At 33.7% G+C, this 26,173-nt stretch overlaps 1 protein-coding gene across 1 annotated transcript; it reads left to right on the top strand.

The window, feature by feature from the left end:
* Positions 1-7,342: 7,342 nt before the first annotated feature.
* Positions 7,343-8,122, top strand: LOC149206916 (basic helix-loop-helix protein A-like). The gene is made up of 2 exons (XM_089397840.1): positions 7,343-7,909; positions 8,030-8,122. The coding sequence occupies exons 1-2, from the start codon at positions 7,343-7,345 to the stop codon at positions 8,120-8,122; spliced, it is 660 nt and encodes a 219-aa protein (XP_089253966.1).
* Positions 8,123-26,173: the final 18,051 nt, after the last annotated feature.

Below are 26,173 nucleotides of genomic sequence, written 5' to 3'. Positions count from 1 at the left end.
GTGAAGGCAGTGACAAATTACTGTGTAACATATATATATATATATATATATATATATATATATATATATATATATATATATATATATATATATATATATATAAGGTTAATAAGCTAATTTGAACATTTGCAACAAAACATAAATATTTCGATAATATAACATTTTAAGATAAAAAAACATAATTGGTAACTATTTTTAATAAATATTACTACCACAACAATAATAATGTGACTAATGCAAAAGTTTATAATAATTTATTTTCATTAATGTTAATCAATTGATATGTTTTAAAAAAATCCATTAACATCATTAATCATTTAACATATTAAATCAATATACTACCTATTTTTAATAAATATTACTACCACAACAACAATGATGTGATTAATGCAAAATTTTATCATAATTTATTTTCATTAATGTTGATAAATTAATATTTTTAAAAAAATATCCATTAACATCATTAATCATTTAACATTTTAAATCAATATATTAAAAATTATCCATTAACATAATTAATCATTTAACATATTAAATCATCTCTGCATGTTGATATGTAAAAGATCCCATATCAACAATGCAAAGTTTTTGGGGCATGTATGTTTCCACCTTCACGTGGTCGACCCTATTAGTAGAGATTATAATCTTGAAGCAAAGAGGATATTTTTTAATTTTTAATGCAAATTATCATAACACATATTTAAAAATAAACATATTTATCCATTTTAAAATATAACGTTTCAAATAAATGAACATGAATCAATCACTACATTATTCTATAAGAAATCATTAATTCAGTCAAACCTTTTCATGAATAAATTGACCTATTAATATTAAGTCTCCTTCTTTGTTTGGGGATATTCCATAGTTTGAGCTAAGGCAAGATGGAAAATATGACTCGTCCAACAGGAGAACCTTGAGGGAACCTATTTTATCCATGCCTATGTTGGTATCTAAACCGCTCAACTTGGTGTAATTCTTCTTGTGTGTTAGTGTTTGTCCAGTCTAGTAGAGAAGGGAAAAGGGGAAAATCTTAAGCGAGTACATCAATGTTAGAGGTCTTAAAAAACTTCTTTGAAGGTGAAACATCCTATTCTCTGAATAAATCAGGATCCCTCATCCGCTCGTTGAAAACATAAGTTCCAATGCACAATTCTATTCAAATAAATAAATAAAGGGTGAAAGAAGAGAAAGGCTTCTAGTGCAGGGAGGTGAAGCTAGTCACTTTGCTGGGGTATTATCGAGGTTAACTGGCAGTGAAGAAATGTTTGTGCTCCTGACATGAATCCATCGGGGTACTATCTAAGCCTGCTAGCAATGGAGCAACACCAAACATGAAATCTCATACTCTGAAAATCATAAAATTTTCGTGCACATTACACATTCTTGTATTCAAACAATTGTGATGTGGTGTATCTTCTTTGTGTATTTCAATCAGGTTGAGAAAAGTGAGATGTTATGTGTAAAATTAGGTCGAAAATGGGAGTTCGAGGCAATCAATACTTCCTGAAGGTTTGACCCTTAACAAAGAGCTATTCTTTGACAAAGAAGTTGAAGTTTTCCTAGTGAGTCATCAAGTGATGTCGCTGCTACAACACTCTCCAAAATTTCACTACATTTGAATTTTGGAGCCTATTTTTACCGTCAAATATAGAGTCACTTTGATCACCAAAAGGCGTTTCATGTTATTATGCGTGTTTCAAGTGTCTCTTAATTGTCTCAAGTGACATTGCATTGATTAGAACATCTTTTGGTACATTTTGTGGTTATAACATCTTTGTCATTGTAAAATGTCACTCTTGGGTCATAGCTATACACACTACACCCGTTGCACTTGGGGAACGTGTATAAAGTGGTGTTTTGATGTATAGTCATAATTTTTCAAGTCTCTTTAAGTTCTCTTGATGATTTGGTATGTGTCGTGTGTGGTTCTATGTCTAAACTCATCTTGTTCGCCCCTCGCCTCATATTCCAAACTTGGGCAAATATTTGGCTTCAAAGTAACCTCATTAAGGCCAAGAGCACATGAGGACACTACGAAGCCTTGATTGGGAATCTCTTGTTATTTGAAAGAGAACCATGAACCCTCCAAGGGCACAAGACTCACTCCTTAACCCTCTTCTCCCTTCCTTACTCTAAATGGTTCCCTCCTAAAGACCAAGACTTCCTTGAGTGCACTCCAAATCGAAGAAGTGAGACCTCCTTAAGCACATAGGCGCACGATGATAACCTTAATCTTCTCCCTTCAGCCTTCCCTAATGCACCATGCGCCTCTTTGGACCCTTTGAGTGCATGAGCACACTCTAAAGGCACAAAGCATTAGTCTTCAACATTCATGAGTGCGCCCTATGACCTCCTAGGCCTCTTGAGCACATGAGCACACCCCGAAGGCCTGAAGCCCTCACTCGTCAACCTTAAAGAGTACGCCTTGTCCCCTCCATCTCTCCCTTAAGGGTACAATGCAGTTAAGAAGCCTGAAGACTTCCCCTTCATCCTTCAAACTTGCAGAACACACCCTGCCTTGACTTCCTCCCTCTCCTCAGTGCACGAGCACATGTTGAAGCCCTAAAGGCTTCCCTCTTCAGCCCTTCAACCTTTCAAAGTGTAGGCATGTGCCCTGAAGCCCCTTTTGTCCCTCATGAGCGTGCCTGAAAGGCATGAACATAGAATATGAATGAAACATGGTAAAATAGGAGATTTTCAAGCTTATGGTTAGTTTTCATGAGTGATTTGTAGATACAGGAATTCTAGAATCATCATGCCAAGAACACATGAGGAATATTGGGAAAGGAGAATAAATAAAGGGAGCTCGGAAAGAATCAAGGACACACTTGAATCCTAATGATCAAAGCACGTGAAAGACTCCATCTGATCAAGAGACCATTTGGAGGGTGGAGGACATCAGCGATTGATCCCCATTTGGAATTGTGATTGCTTACAAGTGGTTCTAAATTGCTAACTGTACATTAATTGTTAATTGTTGTGTGATATAGAAGGTGGGCGGAGCTACAGTGCTTTGAAGCTGTGTGTTATAGAAGGCAGGCATACCTACAGTGCTTCTTCAAAGGGAAGATTACGTGATTCAGCTGAACAACAATATACAACATCTGGAAGAACGAAATCGAGAGTTAGAAGTGTTGTTATTAGAGATATCATCACTCACATAGATCATCAGTTCACTACATTAGCAGATTGTCTCTTAGTCATAACATTCACTTATAACATTTAATTTTCTTCAGTGAATACAATGTCATATTCTGCTCGCTCAACCTATTATATTCCTTCTATTTTGTCCTCTATTTCTATTTTCTCAAACTACATTAGCAAATTGCCTCTTACTCATAACATTCACTTATAACCATTAAATTGTTTCAGTGAATGTAATGTCATATTCTTTTCGCTCAACTTATTCTATTTCTTCTACTTTTGTCCTCTATTTCAGTTTTCTCAAATTTTTCTCCATATGATTGAATTCTTTTAAGTTGGATCATAATTTTTGATTTATCAAAAACAATAACCGTAAATCAAATCTCTTAGAAGTATGTTGGTTTTTGTTTTGTATGCTATCTTTTTAATTAGATAAGGTAAATTTATTATTATGTTAATTGTAAAATTCGAAATATTTTAGATAAATGATGTGATTTATATGAATAAAGTTAATAATTTTATGATGATGATTGAAGTTATATGTTAAATTTTAAGAATCTAAGAGTTTAATGTGTTAAGAGAAGAGTTTCATGATTATGATATTTTAGGTCATCTAAGAGGTCAAGAAAGTTGGTACTATAATGTAAGTTTCCCCATAGATTTTTTTCATGATATGATGTTTTGGGAATTGACTAAGGCTGAGTTTCATTGTCAAGTTCTTGAGAATTTACTCTTATTTTAGCAATGTTGAATTGACTACTTCTGAAATTCACGATGAAGCTCATGAGAATTTTCTATTAATTCAACAATGCTCATTTTCTTCTTAATATTTGTGAAGAAAAATAGATATTTTTGACTTTCTATATGCGAATTGATAATGTCCTTATAATATCTTAATTTGCTTTGTCCCTCCAATTCTTTATGGCCCCACAAGAGGGAATAATATTTTTAATATTATCCTCTAAGGAAAACATGGCTGCTTTGTCTAGAGTTAGAAGTGATTTTAGGAAACCTCTTGAATTCATCGTTGTTTAATTTTTTTTATACATTAGATACTTATTCATACAAATGCTTTCAATGGTGTAAAGACTTGCTTTAATTGAATAATAAGATAGAAAATATTTCTTTTAGTCTTGAGATTGAAGGTTATAAATTTCTTTTGAATGTGTTATATCTTCATCCATGACTCTATATGGATAGTGCAACCCCAAACCTTATATCCATATAAAAAAACAAGTAAAGAGAGTCTCAAAATGTCCAGCATAAAATTTGTATCCTCCATTTACCCTTTTCTCAGTGCTATCATTCCAATTGAGCTTGTGATCAATTACAAGGTATTTGCATGAAGGAAATCCCTCCAAGTATTTGTTATCACATATGAAAATATCTTATGTTGTCCTCCTAAATTTAATTATAATGAATTTAGTTTCGTAAATATTAATAATCGTAACCATCATAAAGAAGATATCTTGGAGAATTCTTAATTTCTTTCCAAAATCATAATCTTAAATGCTTCTTAACTGATCCCTAAGATCATAATGCCTCCTCTTAAAAAACAATATTCTCATTATAAAAATGAAATAAAAAGTTAACTATATGAATAAACATAATACCAACACAAACTCAATGGTCCAAATACTCTTCTACCTTATCTATTTATATTAAAAAAAATACAAATTAAAAACATCTTTACTTATCGATTTATATTAAAAAACAATACAAATAAAAAACATCTTTACTTGTCCATTTATATTAAAAAAAAAAACAAATAAAAAACATCTTATCTTTACTTAACTTATGAGGTTGCTTAAACTTTTACAACTAAATGATTAAGGAATAAAATAGCTACACATCAACTAACAATCTTAATAAAAAAAACTTTTAAGAGCAGTGATCGACTAAAAGAAATATTAATTGAAAATCTTTTAAAAGTAGTGAGGCTGTTTGACCTTATATATGCAACTTCTTAATTTTTTTTTAAATCTAGTTGCATTTAAAGCACATGTACCTTTATAATCACGGAACTCTTTTTTTGGGAAGTTTTCTCGCGATACACGAACCTCGACGTAGACATGTTTATTGCAAACGAGTAGGTCGCACCACCGATATGAAGGAATTTGTTTTCTTCGGAAATATAGATAATTTAATAAGGAAGAGATGCTAATGAAATCTAGAGGAGGCTTTCCTGTGTTTATGGCCAAACCTGTTAATAGCAACAGCAATTTAAAGAACGTTGTAGGGTTTTTTTAAGTGAGATGCCTTTTTTTTTATGGTTTCTTAATTAATTTTGTTTGAAACGGAATTTTGTATATATATTAAAATTATAATTTTGAGATGTGTAAAATGAATTTATTTAAATAATTAAAAATATATTTTAATAATGGGTGTAGTTTAATTTTTTTAAATTTGTTTTTTTTAATCGGTATAAATTTATTTTAAATGCAGATATAATAAAGTTTATGGAGAACTAATTTCTTCACTGCAATTTTTATGAGTTGATATTATTTAAATGTTTTATATTATTATTATTATTATTTTCAATTTTGGCTCAGCAAATTTTCAACTTTGATGAGGGACAGACAGGTTGTAGAATGAGCCTTTCAACTTTGACGAAGGAACGACAACATGACACATCACACTGAGTTATAGAATGAGCCTCTCAACTAAATTATAAATTTGAGCTGTGCAATAAGAATCGATTTATACAATTAAAAATACATTTTAATAATATGATATAATTTCTTTTTAAAGTTTGTATATTTTTTTTAAATTTATTAGTTAATTTTAATTAAAATAGATTTTGGTAGCTATATATATTAAAATAATAAGTTTGACAATGTAATTCACAGAGATTTTGCAGATTTTTATTTTTTTTATAAGTTTGTGTTTTATTTTTTTAATTTATTAGTTAATTTTAACTAAAAGGGAATTTGGTAAATATAAACTGAAATTATAAGTTTGACAATGTGATTTACTGCTATCTAGTATATTTTCTGTAGTATGGAATAAACTGAAATTATAAGTTTGACAATGTGATTTACTGCTATCTAGTATATTTTCTGTAGTATAGAATTCATTTATATGGTTCCAGAAATCAAAGATTACCATTTCATCTAAATTCTCTTACCCAAATTTAAATTTAAAAAAAAATCGTAAAATAAAGTATTGTAACCCCAAAAAATAGAGACATATGGCAAAAATGAAACCAAATGGGCCCCACTAGCAAGTAATTACATATGACTATCAACTTACAATGAATGTACCTGGTAATGGCTTGTCGTCATATGAAACTCACGCACGATGTCACGTCGATCATTTTAAAAACTTTGCGATATCTCATACGTCGATCATTTAAAAAAAAATTAATTTAAAACGCAAGAATTAGTAATGTTTTGTCCTCTGTGATTGGTCGCGGCCCGCGACGTCACGTCGATCATATTAAAAACTTTCGCGATATGGAATGGGTTCACATTAAAACAATGTCACGTCGATCATATTAAAAGCTTTCCCGATATCTTCCATACGCAAGAATTAGTTATGTTTTGTTCTCTGTGATTGGCCGCGGCCCGCGACTTCAGAAATCGGGCACGTTTGGCATCTGTGTTTTGATGGTAACTGCCATTCAGAATTGAAGCATGGTGACATCTACATCTACTATTCTGTGATTGTCCATGACTTCTGAGAATTGAAGCACGTTGGGAATCTTTTTAATAAATATCTATGAATATGAATAGTCACCATTTTTTTTTTGTAGTATTGACCCATGGTTGTTCAGATTTGCAGACTGACTTTTATATTTTTCATGGCTTCCATTCAAAAACCGATACAGTAGCACATTGTTTAGGTTTGGGGAATTCCATTATCATCAACGGGCATGCGGTGTATAACGCACTGGCTGACAGCTTACCTGTAAGTCCCATCTTTCGCGCCATCTAAATTCTTTAAGCTAATTGCAAAGTTTTGCATGTAAAAGATCATTTTTTCTGTCCGGCCTGCCGACCATGGTGTGTTAAAAAACAGACCTGATTTAACCTAATTTACAGATATAATTTAGGGATAATAATAACAATAGGGTAGAGAAATCCAGTTTTGGATAGTAATAATAGGCTAGATGATTAGGGATAATAATAACAATAGCATGAGCTCTCCAACATCTTCTTTAAAGTTGTTATTCTGCAACACCTACGAAACATCTATGGAGCCCATAGGTTTCACCACAGTTAATGATTATGAAGTTTGTGAACTTGATTTCATCGACCCCATGACCAACTGGCAAGCAGAGTCGTTTGAATCTGCTGCTGCTGATTATTCCAGCTGTTGTTTTTCTTCTCAGTCATGTAATGATTTCGCTTCCTCAGATCTCCTTAGACACGATCAAATGGCCGTTGATAATGCTCAAGAGGATTCCATTATTACAGTTTCCACTGAAGGGGTCAACCCTAATTGCCAGGGTTTACCGTTTAATCAGAAAAGAAACAGCGCGTTTGTTGAGTGGAAGGCTAGAAACCCTAATCCACTACATTCCCTCCAGCCCTCGAAATATCCGTCGTTGCAGAAACGATGGATCCGTTTTCTGCATGACATCAACAACCATAAAATTGGAACGTTGCTCTATAAGAGTAACTCTGGCGATGGGACCATAACCGTTCGCAATACTTACGACAGACTTGCAATCCACCACGTTGTATCTGAACGCAAGAGACGAGGCCAGATGAGTGACATATTCTCCGCTTTACGGGCTATAGTGCCAATGAAACCCAAGGTAATCATTTTTGGCAACTATTTTCATCTTTCCTTCTTTGAAACCTTGGCGCTGTGACTGGTTATAAGTGGTTCCAATTGGTTCTAATTGTTCATTATTGTTAACTACCGTTTGATATAGAAGGCGGGTAGAGCTACAGTGCTTCTTCAGACGAAAGATTACGTGATTCAGCTGCACGAGCGTATACAACAACTGGAGCACCGAAATAGATAGTTAGAAGCGTTATTATTAGAGAGATCATCAATCACATAGATCATCAGTTCACTACATTAGCAGATTGCCTCTTACTCATAACGTTCACTTATAACTTTTAATTTCTTTCAGTAAATCCAATGTCATATTCTGCTCGCTCGACTTATTATATTTCTTCTATTTCTCTTCTCTATTTCGGTTTTCTCAAAAAAAATTGCCTTTATGTATTTAGGTCTGTTTCATAAGTATTCCATATGCTTTTATGTATTTACGGCTGTTTCATAAGTATTCCATATGATTGGATGCTTTAAAGATGCATCTTAAGTTTAGATTGATCAAAAACAGAAACAGTAAATCAAATTTCTTGAAATTTGTTTTGGTATTTTTTTAATTTGGAAATATTTTAGATCAATGATGTAATTCATATATTATGATTATTAAATTTATAGGTAAAATACTAACCATGTCAGAGATTAAAGTATTGAGAGAAGAGTTTCATGATTACGTTTGCGTTTGATAAGCATTCGATAGGTTTGAACGCTTTTAAGATGCATTTTAAGTTTAGATTTATCAAAAACAGTAACAGTAAATCAAATTTCTTGAAGTGTGTTTTGGTATTTTTTTTAATCGGGATATATTTTAGATATATGATGTGATTTATATGAGTGAAGTTAATATTTTTATTATGATTATTAATTTTATATGTAAAATATTAATAATGTAAGAGATTAAAGTTGTTAAAGAGAAGAGTTTCATGATTATGATAGTTTAAGTAATTTAAAAAATTAATAAAAGAGTTTCATGATTATGATAGTTTAAGTAATTTAAAAAGTTAATAAAAGAGTTTTATGATTATGATAGTTTAGGTAATTTAGAAAGTCAAGAAAGTTGGTACTATAATGTAAGTTTTACTATAGATTTTTTCATGTTATGATATTTTGGGAATTGACTACTTATGAGTTTCACTATCAAGTTTATGAAAAATTTACTTTTATTTTAACAAATATTGAATTGACTAATTCTGAGATTCAATTATGAAGCTCATGAGAATTCACTCTTATTTTAGCAAAGCCGATTTTGTTCTTAAGATTTGCTAAGAAAAATAGATACTTTCGACTTTCTATATTGGAATTGATAATTTCCTTCTAAAATCCCTTTATCACCCTCTAGGTAAAATTTGGCTTCTTATATTTTGGAATTGATAATCTCCTTATAATATCTCTTTATCACCCTCTATGTAAAACTTGGCTTCTTATGTTATCCCTTCTTAAGAGATGGGGATTTTAGCTAGAGTTAGAAGTGATTTTAGTAAACCTATTGGCTTCCATGTTGCTTAATTCTCTTTATACATTAGATACTTAGCCATAGAAATGCTTTCAATGATGTAAAAACATTCTTCAATTGGAATAATAGGATAGGGAGTATTTCCTTTAGTCTTCAGATTGAACGGTATAAACTACTTTTGAACATCTTATATCTTCACCCATGAGTTTCTACAAATACTGCAACCCAAACCTCACATCCATATAAAATAACAAAGTAAAGTGAGTCTCAAAATGGAGTTCTTTCCCCATATACAAATATTTATTGACTTATAGTTGTTTTCAAGCCCATAATAAGTTTTTTATCCTCCACTTATCCTTTTCTCCTTGCTATAATTCCATTTGACCTTGTGATTGATATCAATTACATGATATTTGTATGAAGGAACTTACTCCAAGTTTTTGTTCTCATATATGAAAATATATGTGGTCTTCATAGTTTTAATAGTAAAAATCTTTGATGATTCTTAGTTGCTTGCCAAGATCATAATGTCTAATCTTCGAAAGAGCACTATTGTGAGCATAAATTGGAAGAGCTATTACTATAATAGTGAGAATTATACCAACACAACCATAATTTTCCAAATAATCTTTTAGCTTATCAATTTATATGCAAAATGGGTAGGGGTAAGGGACACCTTTGCTTAACTCAGATATTGCATTGAATTTCTTTCTACCACCCCTTATTAGTTGTAAACTCGGAAAGAATTTTCGAATAGGCTTATCACAACATGCTCAATTGGATAGGAATCATTATCTCTTCCAATGTCCTCCATAATTTTGTCATAGGAATGCAGTGAAAAGATTTTCTAAAAGAAACAAAACAACAAAAGAGATCATTTTTATTGTTATAACATTCTTCTACAATGTTCCAGAGACTAATGAGGTGGTCCATAGTTGAATGATATCTCCTAAACCTAGTGTGGAATTTAGCTCTTCTACCATGGATCTTTAGCCATAGGCTAATCCTATTTTTCACAATAATTATGTGTAGCTTGGCTAAAATGTGGCTAATAATAATGGTGTTATAGTTATAGGGAATGGGTTTACCCTCCCTTTTAAATAGAGGGAAAGTGAGAGCCTCCCATTTTTAAAATTTCAGATTCGTAGCCTTAAATATCCCTAAATTTCCCCTTCATAAGACAAGTAATAAAACTCAATGTCTTCCATTGGATACATAACATCCTCTGTAGGGGCATTTAAAATGGTCTCTGTGGCATTAAGCAATTCACAAAAGTTTTCAAGATAGGAATTTTGGTTATTTTGGGGAACCAGATTATTTTCTTTAGTTCAATGAATTATAATTTTCCTCCAAAGCCTTTTAGGATTATATTTAGATAGGTGCAACAATAACTATTTTTCTATTTCTATATAATAAATTTTCTTCCTTTTAATAAGAGCTTTGTACATATTTATCATATCAAGTTTTATGGATTCATTCGGAAAATCCTTAGATATTGTTTTAGCAATTTTACAAACATTTTTCATACCATGGTTGGTAGTACTATTATTCCTTTTATATGATACCTCAAAATATTTGTTTATCATAAGTATAGAGGGTTGTAGTAAAATTATGATAGATATTTTCAATGTTATCCTTACAATTTAAGAGGTGTAAATCATTAAGAAGAGATCAATTTTTCTTTTGTTGAGAGATAGGTGCCTTTGAATCTCAAAATTCTCTTCCATGTAAGTTTTATACATGAAAATTTTTAGTGTTAAGGATAAATATCTATGATTAGGGTCACGATCATGGTCATATAAGATGTCAAATTTTATAATTTGTTTGGAAACAAGGATTTTGGATAGCACAAAATTTATGACGGTACTAGAAAGTCATTAAATACAAGTCATCTCATTGGATTTTGGGTACTTTATTATGCCATTGCAAAATATAGGGTTGGCAGAACTATATAGCTTAAATAACTTGGTACTAAATAAATTCTATGCAAGATAGTTAGAGTTTATTTTGTATTGACTAGCTAGATCAAGGCCCTCATGTAGCCAAATAGGGCTAGAGTTGAAATAATTGCTTAGAAGAATAACTTGGTTAGTGGTATTTCTAGTATTAAAGCCTCTAAAGAAAAGGGTATTACTTTCATTACTCACACTATAAATATCTTGTTCTAGGGTATTATGAGGAAATTTTTTATCTATATTGTTTTTCTTATAAAGGGTGGATTTGTTAAGTGTTAAAGAAAAAATTCTTATGTAAATCCTATTATTTTTAATGTGAGATATTTCAATCCAAATATAATTATTAAGAGGGTCTACCTTATGAAGTTCAGTGTGAGAAGAAAAATTATTTCAATATAGTAGGCTATTCCTCCAATCCCTTTATGAAAGGATTTCTCAATCCATACTGACAAAAAAATGAATCCATCTATGTGAGGGATTTGAGACTCATCATGTTCCCAAGGTTTGACCGAAACAATAATATCAATTTCACTTAGGATTCAATTTATCATAGGACCTTTACACCATCAACATCCATAATTATTCCACAAAAGGATTCAAAATGTTCCAAATTCATATTTATTATTCTCATTTTGATCTCTATACTTAATAATAGTTTTTATATGTTTAATGATTGCCTATTTGGCTTCCTTTACATTTTTCACCTCAATTCGTAATTCAAATTGGTAAATTGAAATGAGGTCCTCATTTATAAATATTTTTGTCCCTTTTAAGTTTGGAGATTTATTGAGAATTTCAAATTTATATTCACTACTACTCATGCTAACCTAAGTCAATCTATATCTATGCTTGAATATCCTAACCAAACTTCTTGATTTTATGAGAGGGGTTGTTTCAATTTGGTAGTTATTTTCTAATACTTCTTTTTCTGTTGTTCCCTTCTTTTTTCTCTTTTATACTAGCAATTATAAGATTCAAGGATATTTTGTTCTTGACATGATCCAACTCAATTGGATTGTTTATATTCTTTTTGATAGGTTTCATTTCCAATTTAGTTTCCTTACCACTTAGGGCCAAATTGCTATTTATTTTCTATTTAAAATTTTTAATAGTCCTCAAGAGAAATTTTCTTTAGCGATTGATTGTTTTTTATTTTTCATTTCTTGTTGCATATATTTCATTTTATATAGTTGAGTATGAAATATTAATATATTATTCTCTAAGAAATTGATTTTTTTTGGCAAACATTGCAACTAATTTTATTTTATGTTCCATTTATCTTTCATCTCTCTTTTTTTTCTAAAGAATCAATATGATTAGAAATACTTTCTAGGATTTCATTTGGTTCGAGTTTTGGCATCTATGTTGAAGTACTTGTAATCATTTTTTTTTAAGAAGAAACATAAATACTAGGAACTTATGCACCTAGATTATGAGCGAGTGAGTATACTTCCACAGAGTATATTTCCACATAATTCTTGTAGGTTTGTTGTTGTAGATATTTTGCAAGTGTATTGTTATAGATTATAGAGTATATCCATGGTTTTTTAATGTATGGTGAAGTTATCTTAATTAAAAGAAAATTTAAGGAAAGTAAATAACGAAATGAAATATATGCACCCATAATATAAGCGATTGGATATATTTTCATGGAGTGTATTGTTGAGATTCTTATAGGTATGTTATTGTATAGTTATTTTCAATGTAATACTATAGACCATGGAGTATATATGTGACTAGATAAATGTTCATACAACCTCAAATTTTCATCATAGCCACAATTTATTTCAGTAGATATGTCATACAAGATGTATGCTAGGAAAATAAACACAAATATCCACCAAAAAGAATTAATTCTTGTATATATGCTAGAGGATGTGTGCCTAGAAATACCTCCACATATATTCACTATATATAAAAATTATTCACTCAAAAATTTATGCCCAAAAAAATATCAACAAAGATATATAATAATTTTAACAAATATTCATATATAAAATTAAATTACCCTACCTCGATGGGGGTGTTGATGGGGAATTAATTGGGGAAAGGATTGATAAGAATATGCTCCACATTTCTCCACCTTATGCACACCATAAGGAAAATGAAAGTTAATGAGGCCTCACCTTCTAATGAAGGTGGCAGAGGCTGTTATGAGAGCCATTGTTGTGAAACTGATGACATGTGTGGGAACCTCCATGATATTATTCCTCCATGGAAACCTACTTTCTCTATTTCCTCTCCTCCTTCAAGTCATCATGTTTCTTCCTTCGCCATCCATGAACTTCTATTATAACACAGTTTTTGGAAATGGGTGTCTTATCCATCTCCTTTGGACTTTCCTCCATATTTATCATGTTTTTTTGAAGGTGAGGGACTCATCCAAACTTCAATGGACATTCAAACCTACTAGAATGATATTTTGGTTAACTACTTCCATCAATGTATGTTATAGCTCTCAGCACCACCTCAGCCAAGTATTAGATGAATCTTTCTGCCTCCTGTTGTAACAACAAATCAATGTCCATGATGTCGTAGGATGGGGACAAGGAACAATGGGAGTCCCCAATGAAAGATTTTCGATTGAGACATCAACTTCTATGTTTCATGAAAACAACCCTCCTAGCATCCAGGATGAAATTAGGTTGGGGGAGGAGGAAATGTGTGAAGAAAGGAAAAATTTATGGACTGGATGTCATGGTAAGGACACTCCATGAGAAATAAATATAGGAAATTCATGTGGAAGGAAGAAGTGGACCTCTACTAGCATGTGAATTTTTTGCTGGACAAGGTTATGTTAGATCGACGGTAGAATCAAGTTAATCTCATCCAATAGTTTAATGAGTTGAAGAACTTCATGATAAACATTGAAGGAAGATTGAAAAGGTTGGAGATGGGGTTACAACTCTCCAAGTCTTTTGCCATGTTGTAACACCCCGAGATTAAAATTTCATCTAATAAAGTTAGAAAAGGAGAAATAAGACCCAGGCCATGCGACACATATTCCAAGCTGAATGTTGGGAAAATAATCCTATTGGCTGATCATTTTGTTTATTGTGGCTAAGGGAAATTGGAAATGCAATGGCAAAGCCTTTGAAAAGGAAAAGGGGCATTAATTGGCATTTTAATTATGAAATAATGGAAATATGAGAAAGGAAGGTTAAAGGACACAAGTTGCATGTGAGGAGGAAACTGAATGAAAATAGAGGAAAATTAACAAAATAAAGATCTCATTAATAAAAAGGCTTATGGGGAGTAATTCATATATTTTGTTTGTTTAAACTTTTGTAATTTCATTTTTGGAGCTCTCTCTCTATTCCCTCTCTCTCATACTCTTGCACATGTAGATCATTCTTGGAGCATGCTAGCATTGGAGAAAGGAAGGTAAAAGAAGAACTAGGAAGCAAAGATCAATCAAGGAAGAGTTGGATCAAGCATATATAACATGATTACTTAAAGGTACCAAGTTGCATGTATGATTTCCCTGCTAGTTTTGGCTTGCATGCTACATGCATGTGTGTTTTGTTTTCTTGCTATCACTGGAATGGAATTTTCTAGTTCTGTTAGTGGTTTCAACCTTGCCTTGCCATTTTCGGATAACCATGGTGTGATGGAGTTCTTTCATTTGTCTTAGACTTGGCTTTTTGTATGGTTTTGGAACTGAGTGAGGTGGTCTTAGGTAAATTCCCAAGGTCCTAGAAATCCCTTGACTGGTAATGGAGAGATACATGGTAAAGCTTGAGGGTGGAGATGGGAAACTTAATCGTGGTATTGGTGAAGAAATTCAGAGGCATACAAGCTTTTTTAGGGCCTGGTGATCCCTTGACTAGTAATAACAAGATACATGGTAGAGTTTGGTTGTATAGATGATGGTTTTGGGCTTAGAAATCCCTTGACCAATAATGGCAAGATACGCAGTAAATCCTGACGAAGCCCTATTTTTTTTGTTGTGAGTCCCACATTCATGCTTGCAATATGGCATGGGGGTGATTGGCTAAAAGAAAGATTTGGTTCAACCAAATCTATGGTCAGGTGGTACATGGAAGTTCTTGATTTGGTTTCCTTTTGTATATGTCAATAAGATTCCTTTTTCCCCTTGTATTTCATGAGTATTTATACTTACTATTATGCAACTTTTATGGTTGTTATACCATTGTTATTATTCAAGTTATATGATGGTTATAAGCATGGTTTTATGAAAGATTTTAGTTATGGCTCTCATCATGTTTTGATTAGCAAATAAATGGTTAATGAATGAATGACCTATTAGATGAAATTGTAGCTATAGAGTGAAGGCATCGAATCTTCTTTACAATTCTCAGATAAGTATGAGAACCCTATGTTCATATATGTAGTTATGACCTATGGGTACCTATTCATGATGTGTTTGACGGAATTTCTATCATGGTTAGGATGGGTCAGGCTATGTCCTTGACAAATTTTAAACTAAAGGCTTTGTCTTTGTGTCATTTATCATTTTTGAAAGTTTCATCAAGCTCTCAGAAGAGGTTTGGATCCTAGCCCTAAAAAACTGGGTCAGATCTCAGGGTCACTAGCACAAAACTGAGTAATTTACTCTACAGTCACTAGGAAGGAGGCTTATGGGTGTAACTAGAGGGCTACAGTCGCCATCTTTCCTTGTCATGGGAGGGTCTGGGAGTCTATATCATTAATAATCCAAATTAACTCAGGGGATGGTAACCAGGAGTGGTTGGTTAGCTCTTGGGGGTCCTGTAGTCCGTGAGGGTGGTTAGTGAAGTTTGGATTGGATGATTCCACTCCCTTAACTATACATAGTAGTTTGAGTCATATCATGGTAACTATTTGTCACATATTTACCCTAGTGGACCGATGAATGTTAGTAAGTGTGGGAGGAGGGTGTTACATAGTGGTACCAGAGCATGGTTCAACACTTGGATTTGATGGGCGAAATATGGTTATCATGCATGTATGAAAGTTGTATATGTGGATGTTATGTATGCACGACAGTAATCATTGTTACAATTGTGTTGTTATGTAGAAGTTGATGATGTTATTGTTCGAATTCATTTGCCATGAATGCATGTGAGCTGTATATGTATTTGTTATGCATGTAAGTGTTTATATCTTATTATGCATTCATTGTTATGGGCATGGTTGTCATGCATGAAGTAATTGTATGTAGTTTATATTTTCATGCATGATTTCAATATATCTTTATGATTATGATTATATATGTATCACATTAATATGATTTATCTTGCAAATGAGATATCCTCCAATGAAATTCATTGAGGTATGTTGATTATGTCTATATTTTGGTTTAGCTGACATGGTATACTTGTAGGAAGAAGAGGATCAAAGATGACCAACAAAATGGTGGATTATGGTTCATGAGACTCTCCCTACAAATAAGATGAGTTTCATGGTGTTGCATACTCACCTCGCATAGAAGGAACTTTGAGAAGTTTGAAGGCATAAATAATAAGCTACAAAGTAGATAATGACAGGATCATTCAATCACAACAGAGACTTTCCAGGGCATAGGAGAAACAAGAAGAGGTCAATGCATTTATCCTTTAGAGTTTATCAGACTTCCAGAGATAGGGACAACTTAGGATCAGACATAAACATTAGGACAATACTAATGGGGCATATGGCAATAGATCTCATGATGGAAACAGGTTGGACAAGGATGATATTGTTAGGGATGGAAGATTCTTGGATACACGTGACAGGAGAGGCAATGGAAATGGGCTTTATTCTAGTTCTGGTTTGAAAAGGTACCATGGTCATCATCGTTATCATCCTTATAGAAGGAATGACAGAGGATATTTCCTGGATGAGTTCAAGAAAGCTAAGCCACCTACATTTGATGGAGAGTTGAAGAAACCATAAGATGCATACACATGGTTTCTTGGAATGAAGAACTTCTTTCATTTTAATGATTACATAGAAAACATGAAGGCCGGGATATTTACTTTCAGTGTCAAAGGGCGAGAAGACATGTGGTGGGAAGATGTGAAGCAGGTCAAAGAAAACAAGACAAAGGAAATGAATTGACATGAATTCAAGGGACTCTTTAGGAAGAAATACTTGTCAGAGACCTAATATGAAATTAAATCTAAGGAGTTCAGTGAGATGAATATGGGATCAATGACAAACGAGGAGTACATGATTAAGTTCTTGGATTTGTTGAGGTATGTATTATATCTTAAGGATGAGAATGCCAAAGTTCAAATATTTTTTGGTGGATTACCATTAGCATTTAAAGATTGGATTGAGTATGATGTGCCTCAACCACTTGACGAAGTAATTGGAAATTTGAAGCATTGTTATGAGAAATGGAAGCATAAGAGAAAGTCGCAAAAAGGTTTGAAATGGAAATAAAAGACTAAAGATAAATGACCACCGAAGCGAATAATACCTCCGAATGTAGGTGAGAAAGATATTGTTGTTCCTTACAAGAAGATTAATGTAGTTGGAAAGGGACATGGCTCACAACTTGGAGGGCATCAAAATAAAGGTGAGGCTAAGAGATAGTTGCAGTGTTGGATATGTGGTAAGATGCATCTCAAGAAGGATTTCTCGTCATATCAAGGTGGTAAGTCTTAGATCTACATTGGAGAGGAAGCACAGATAGTTGGGGATGTTGGATAGCACATTCCTCCGATGTATACAACATTGGATAATAGGAAGGACAATCGCCAGGCATATATTGTGGAGATGGATGGTAATCTTTGTGATCAAGTTGTTCCTATTTTGATTGACCCTCAATCCGATTATAGTTATGGTAACCCTGACCTGGTGGATAAGTGTGCTTTGAGAAAATATGTGCATGCAAATTATTGGTTAGTGTAGTTGGCTATAGGTACTAAGAAAAGAGTTCACCATTGGGTAATAGATTGTGCGTTTGAGTTGAATGGTATGCCTACATCAGTGCATCTGAATGTACTTCCCTTGGGATCATGCAATATATTATTGGGTATGGATTGGTTGTACCTTCACAAGACTAAGCTGGATTGTTATGGAAAGGCTATTGAATGCTTCGATGACAATGGAGAATAAAGAGTCTTATGGGGTAAGAAGAATGCAAGATCAGTTACAATGCTTACAAATATGCAAAAAAAGCATAGTCATATGAAAGAGTGTGTGTTATTTGCAGTGTATATTTGTAGTGATAAAGGGAAGGATGTTGAGGATGTGAAAGTCTTAAAGAAGTATCATGCCTTACAATAGTTGTAGGATGTATTCCGAGTGGATATTTCATATTTTTCTTCTGACAGTGAAGCGAAATTTTTTATTGAGTTGGTACTAGGAGCAACACCAACATCAAAGGCTTTGTACAGGATGAGCACTCCTAAGTTAGTGGAATTGAAGTTTCAGTTGAAAGAAATGCTTGACAAGGGATAAATTATGTGAAATGTATCAATGTTGGATGAATTGGTATTGTTTGTGAAGAAGAAGGATGGTACTCTTAAATTGTGCATTGATTATAGGCAGTTGAATAAGGTAATCATCAAGAACAAGTATTCGTTGTCAAGGATTGATGACATGTTTGACCAGTTGAAGGGAGCATCAGTGTTCTCAAAGATTGATTCAAGATCAGGATATCATCAGCTACACATTAAAGAAGAGAACATCTACAATACTACTTTCTAGAAGAGGTATGGACATTATGAGTTGGTTGTAGTTCCTTTTGGTTTGACTAATGTTGTAGCTACTTTCATGTGTTTGATGAATAGTGTGTTGTGTCCTTATCTCAACTAGTTTGTTATTCTATTCATTATTTATATATTGATATATTATAAGAATGAGGAATATCATGTCTAACACTTACCAACAACATTGAGATTTCTGAGAGAGCATCAGTTGTATGCCAAGCTTAGTAAATGCAATTTATTTCAGACAAAGCTACATTACTTAGGACATGTTGCTTCCAAGGAAGACCTAGTAGTGGATCTAGAGAAGATAAGAGCTATCATGGAATGAGAAACTCCTAAGAATGTGGATGATGTCAGATCATTCATGGGGTTGGAAGGTTACTAGAGGAGGTTCATCAACAACTTCTCATAGATTTCCTATCCTATTACATCACTGCAAAGGAAAGGAAAGAAATTTGAATGGATAGAGGAATGTGCAACAATTTTTGAATAGTTGAAGGAGTTGTTGGAAAATGCTTCAGGTCTCAAGATTGTAGATCCAAATAAAGTGTTTTTGGTGTGTGAGAATTCTTGGAAGAGAGGAATTGGTGGAGTTGTGATACATGAGGGATAGTGGGTATGCTAGAAATCAAGGAAACTAAATGAGCACGAGTAAATATATGTGATGCATGATATTGATTTGGCAATGATAATCCATTCATTGTAGATATGGAGGCACTATCTTCTTGGTAGAAGTTCTATGTTGATGACTGATTAGAGTTGGCTAAGGTACTTGTTTAACCAAACAAATTTGAATTCCAGACAAGCTAGATGGTTGGACATGATCAGTGAATTTGAATTTGAGATAAAGTATATTAAAAGAAAATAGAATAAGGTTGCATATGCTCTTAGAAAAAGAGTACATGTAAATAACATAAAATCTATGAGTTCATATGGGATAGAATTACAGGATCATATATTACAGACAGGACAATAGGATGATGTTATGAAACCAGCTCACAAAAAGATAGAAAAGATAGATCAACGCCTTAGAATTCAGCCTCTTCGAGGGGGCAACCTCCTTTATATTACACAAATGAATGATTCTTTGATGATTCAAATGACAAAACCTCCTTTCTATATATAGGAGTCTAAGGAGTCACAATATAACCCAGCCGACCTAACAATAATAATATAAAGGCACAAAAATAACAATAGAGGGATTCTATGGGGCACAATAATAACAATATGGGGAAAATAGGGGAACAACAATATTAATAAGGGATACAACTACAATAGTAATGGGTAATCACTGGTGTTATAGGGACCTAACATGCCCCTCTCCTTCAGAAAAAGTGTTGTCCTCAACACTTGAGTAGTTCTGGATTCTTCTGCATAAAATTCTCATCCTCCCATGTCGAATCTTTAGCGAATAAGTTCTTCCACTTGATGAGATACTCCAAAAGTGATCGATTTCGTAGCTGTCAAGTTCTTGTTTCTGTGACTGCTTCCGGTTCCAATATAATTTTTCCTTCCTCTTCAAGTTCTGGCAATACTGTTTGAATTGGCAGCTTGTCGCCTATAACCTTCTTTAAACATGAAACATAGAAAACTGGGTGCACTCGAGAAGTTGCACGGAGCTCCAATTTGTATGCCATAGTACCAATCTTTTGCAACACCTTGTATGGACCATAATACTTTGGTGATAATTTATTATTCTTCTTAGCTTGCTTGAGTGAAATTTGTTTATATGGTTATAGCTATAGGAATACCCAATCACCTACATCAAAACTTCTTTTGCTGCGATGTTGATATGCCTGTTGTTTCATTCTATGTTGCGCCAACACGAGGTTATCCTTTAAGAGTTGGAGGACTTGTTGTTGATGCTCGATGTGATGTTCCACTGCTTGAACCTTAGAATTTTCTCTTGAATATGATGTGATGGATGGTGGCTGATAGCCACAAAGTTCCATAAATGGGGTCATTTTTGTTGTTGTATGAAATGAAGTGTTATACCACCATTCAGCCAGAGGAAACCATTTAAGCCATTGTGTTTGTTTATCAGATACAAAGCAACGAAGATATCCTTCCAAACATTTGTTTACTATCTTAGTTTGCTCATCAGATTGAGGATGATAAGATGAGCTATGAGCTAACTGAGTACTAAGAAAAGAAAATAATTCTGTCCAAAAATTTCCAGTGAAAATGGGATCCCTGTCACTTACAATAATCTTTGGGTTTTCATGTAGCTTTTGAAATATTTCCATAAATGCAGTAGACATTGTATTGGATTTAAATGGATGTGATAATGCACAAAAGTGTGCATACATGGTAAGTCTGTCAACTACCACCATGATGACACTCTTTCCCTCAGACTTGGGTAAACCTGTGATAAAATCCATTGAAACCTCCTCCCAATGTTTCTTTGGAATGGACAAAGGTTGTAATAAACCCGGGGTCTTAATTGTTTCAACTTTATTTTGTTGGCAAACCAAACATTCCACCATAAACTTTTGAATATCTGATTTAAGGCCATCTCAAAAAAATTCCTTCTTAACCCTATGGTAAGTTTTTAAAAATCCTGAGTGCCCTCCTAAGGGAGAAGTGTGTAATTCCATAAGGATAGTTTGCTTGAGTTGGGAATTCTTACAGAGGTATAAGCAATATTTGTACCATAACAAATCATTTTTCCAGCTAAATGTATCAGATGTACTGGAATATTGTTGTAACTTTCGAATAAGTGCCCACACTTCTTCATCATTCTTCCATTCCTCCCTTGCTTCATTTATCCAATATGGTTGGATAATAGAAATGGCGCAGAAAAACGCTTCCACATCCTCATCCTTTCTTGATAGTGCATCTGCCACCACATTTTTCTCTTCAGAGGATAATCTTTGTTCTAAAAAGTATTTAAGGCTATCATGATCCATTTTTACCTTGAAGTGTCTTCCCATTAGGTAGGGTCGCCATTTATGAAGTGCATGTAGTATTGCCAACATTTCCTTCTCATAAATATCTTTGTGTAAAAAAATTCCCTTGATTGGATGACTTTCAAAAGCAATGCGTCTTTCATCTTGCATTAAAACAGCACCAATTCCACTTCCTGAAGCATCACATTCCACAATAAAGGTTTTTGTGAATTCCAGTGTAGCTAAGACCGGTGCTTGGCACGTTGCCTCTTTAAGATGTTCAAAGGCCTTTGTTGCTTCTGGAGTCCATGAAAATGCATCTTTCTTCAACAATTTTGTTATAGGTGCTGCTATTCTCCCATAATTCTTAACAAATTTGCGATAATGCTCTGTCAACCCGAGAAATCCTCACAGATGCTTTATGGATGTGGGGATTTGCCATTCCTTAATGGCTTTAATTTTGCTAGGGTCTACTTTAACTCCTTCATGAGATACAATATGACCCAGATATTCCACCTCTTGTACTCCAAAGAAACATTTGGATCTTTTTGCATATAATTGTTTCTCCTCCAATAGTTGTAGCACCTTGTCAACATGTTCAACATGATCCTTCAAAGACTTGTTGTAGATTAGTATATCATCAAAAAATATTAACAAAAATTTTCTAAGGAAGGGTTTGAAAATGGAATTCATCAAACCTTGAAATGTAGAGGGTGCATTGGTAAGGCCAAAAGGCATGACCAAAAATTCATAATGACCCTCATGAGTTCTAAATATTTTTTTCGAAATGTCTTCAGTCTTCATTCTGATTTGATGATATCTTGAACGAAGATCCAACTTGGTGAAGTAAATTGATCCATGCAATTCATCCAATAATTCATCAATGACAAGAATGAGAAACATATCTTTAATAGTGAGCTTGTTGAGCTCCCTATAATCTAGACACATGCGCCATGATCCATCCTTCTTGTGCATCAATACTACTGGAGCAGAGAAAGAACTTTGACTAGGTTGAATTATACCAGCCTCTAGCATTTCTGCAACCATACGTTCAATTTCACTCTTTTGGGCATAGGGACATCTGTACGGCCTGATGTTTGGAGGAACACTTCCTAGAATCAAATGAATAGAATGATCATGATCATGAATAGGTGGGAGACCTTTGTGAGTCTCAAATACCTTGGAATGATTGTCCAAGGCTTTTTGGAAATCTGGAGAAATAGATGATTTCGATGTGGAAACATCTAGCGAACATAATTGTGAAATTACACCTCTTTGTTCCCTTTTCAAAAGCTTTGTCATATCATTAGAGCTGATTATCTTTCCCGGTTTCCTTGCAATACCCTTTAATTCAACTTCCTTTCCTTCCACATAAAATTTCATGAAAAGTTCTTGAAAATTAAAAGCTATTGTACCCAAGGATTGTATCCATTGGACTCCTAGTACAACATCAACGCCTCCCATTGGAATGGAAAGCATTGGGCTAGTCAATACATATTCTCCCATAGATAGCTTGATATTATGGCACTTTCCAGAGCAATTTATTGTTCCTCCATTTGCAACCATCACTTGACACTCTGGTGTTGGATATAGGAAGCAATTCAATTCTTTCGCTACCTTACAATGAATAAAATTGTGGGTACTTCCTAAATCAATCAACACTATTACCTTTTTCTTCTTGATTTGTCCTTCTATCTTGATGGTTTGAGGAGTGGTAATTCCAGCCAATGCATTACAAGATATGGTCAGATTCATTTCTTCTTTATCTAGGCTTTGTTCTTGGAGTATATCCTCTTCCTTTGACCTTTCTTGCTCCTTTTCTTCTTCCTCTTCACAATCTATGTAGAATAATTTATTCTTAGCACACTTATGACCTTTAGTGTATTTGCTATCACAACTGTAACAAAGACCTCTTGCTCTTTTTTCTTCCAATTGTTGTGGTGTCAACCTTATAGGTTTTGGAAGACTAGGGGCAATAATACTTCCATCTTTATAGTTGTTAGTGGTATGCTTCCTGGTTGCCATAATTTTGCTTTCCATTTTTCTTGCTAACCTGAATGCCCTCTCTAATGAATCAAGCTCCCAAAGGCGAACATCATGTTGGATATTATCCTTTAAAGTCCCTATGAACACATCAATCCTATGCTCCTCTAGAATATTTTTCACCCTTATGTTCAATTTTTGAAACTCCTCAATGTGCTCCATTATTGAACCCTTTTGTTTGAGACTTATCAATTGGCAAAAAAGGTGTTGCTTTTTGTATCCTCATAATGTGCTGTCAATTCTTTCATAAAAGTTTCCCAAGTGATAATTTGTTTACGAGAGCAAAGCCATTGATACCATACAAACTTATTTGGTTCCAAATATAAAGTTGCAATATGTACCTTTTGTGTGCTTTTCACATTATTGAGATCGAAAAATTTCTCCACCTGTAATATCCATGTTGCGGGATCCTTGCCATCAAACTTCCTCATATCAATTTTTGGAATATGGTGGGTCTTCGATCCAACATTAGAGTCTATGAAATCATTATTAACATTTATTTTGTTCGCATCATGAGTTTCCTTTACTACCTTTTCACCCTTAGTAAGTATTTCTTGTAGAAAATTTGTCATATCTATCTTCAAATCTATCTTCAAATTGTCAATCTTAGCATCCATTCCATTCATCTTAGCTTCCATGCCCTTTATATTAGATTCCACGCCATCTATCTTAGCTTCTGTTAGCTTTTGTGATAGTGAAATTTGTTGCACTTGGTCTTGTAATTTTGATATATCGTGTAGCATTTCTTCCTCTTCTTCATGAGTCATGCTAGAGCTTTCAGGTTGCTTACTAGGTGTTTGCATTTTATTTCCTCGGGGCATCAGTTACCGATAATAATTCTCTACTATTCCCTTTGAGTTCCTTCAAAATGATTTTTCAAACCAAGCTTAAGCAAAAATTAAAAAAAAAATCTACACACCTTTTTTCACTTTGTAGGAGCTCGATATTGCCTCTGATGTATCTCTGTAATTTCAGATCATCTAGTTCTGAAATTACGATCTATAGTAGCCCTCTGTGTCCTCTTTCCAGTGCCACCAGTCTGATCCCAATTGGATTCTCCAAGGAGGAGTTATGAAAAATCTCCCACAGTGACCTGATTATAGACTGGCTGAGTAGAGCAAACTTGTACGATGTGCCACGTGTCCCTGTTTTGACCTTTGGCTCTGAAAAGTATATACAAGAAACTACAGTCCATTCTCTTTCTATACCTTCTTACAAAATTTCAATCTGATGCTCAGAGAGAAAGTTATGATTATTTTCCCCAGGTCACCTATTTGGAATGTAATTCAGGAGTCTGCAAAAAGACCAAATTCCTCATATCATATCTCCGCAAATATAGCGTGAAAAGCTCTGAAATTCAGACCCAAGCTTCAGTGTGATCTCGACTCAAATGGGTTTTTTTCTAGCTTCTGAAACGTCGCAGAAAAAAATTTATAGTGAAAATGCCACGATGACCTATTTGGAGGAGCCAAACCCTAGAATCCAAAGCTCTGATACCAAATGTTATGAAACCAGCTCACAAAAGGATAGAAGAGATAGATCAACGCCTTAGAATTCAGCCTCTTCGAGGGGGCAACCTCCTTTATATTACACAAATGAATGATTCTTTGAAGATTCAAATGACAAAACCTCCTTTCTATATATAGGAGTCTAAGAAGTCACAATATAACCCAGCCAACCTAACAATAATAATATAAAGGCACAAAAATAACAATAGAGGGATTCTATGGGGCACAGTAATAACAATATGGGGACAATAGGGGCACAAAAATATTAATAAGGGATACAACTACAATAGTAATGGGGTAATCACTAGTGTTATAGGGACCTAACAGATGATATCTATAAGGATATTAGGCACAAGCTACAATAGCAGGGTACAGGTGACCAGGATGTGGGCTATCATCTCACAGCAGATGGTTTGGTTAGATTTATTGACATGATCTATGTGCTAAACAATGATGAACTCAAGAGTCTTATCTTGCGGTAATTTAATGTTAATCAATATTCAGGTCATCTGGGATATCATAAGACATTGACAACAGTGAAAAAATTATACGACTAGCCAAATATGAAGAAGTAAGTGGCAAAATTTGTAGCTAGATGTTTGGATTATCAACAGGTAAAAGAAGAGCGTATGCATTCATATGGTCTACTACAGTTGATTCCGATTCTAGAATGGAAATGGGAGGTCATTTCCATGGATTTCATTACAGGTTTACTGAGGACATATATAAAACATGGATAGACAAAGAGGGT

Source organism: Pinus tabuliformis, chromosome 1_2, assembly GCF_031772625.1.
Source record: "Pinus tabuliformis cultivar Carrire ecotype Pingquan chromosome 1_2, CPIR1, whole genome shotgun sequence".
NCBI lineage: Eukaryota > Viridiplantae > Streptophyta > Pinopsida > Pinales > Pinaceae > Pinus > Pinus tabuliformis.
The sequence above is the reverse complement of the archived record's forward strand: the minus strand, read 5'-3'. Positions and strand labels throughout refer to the sequence as shown.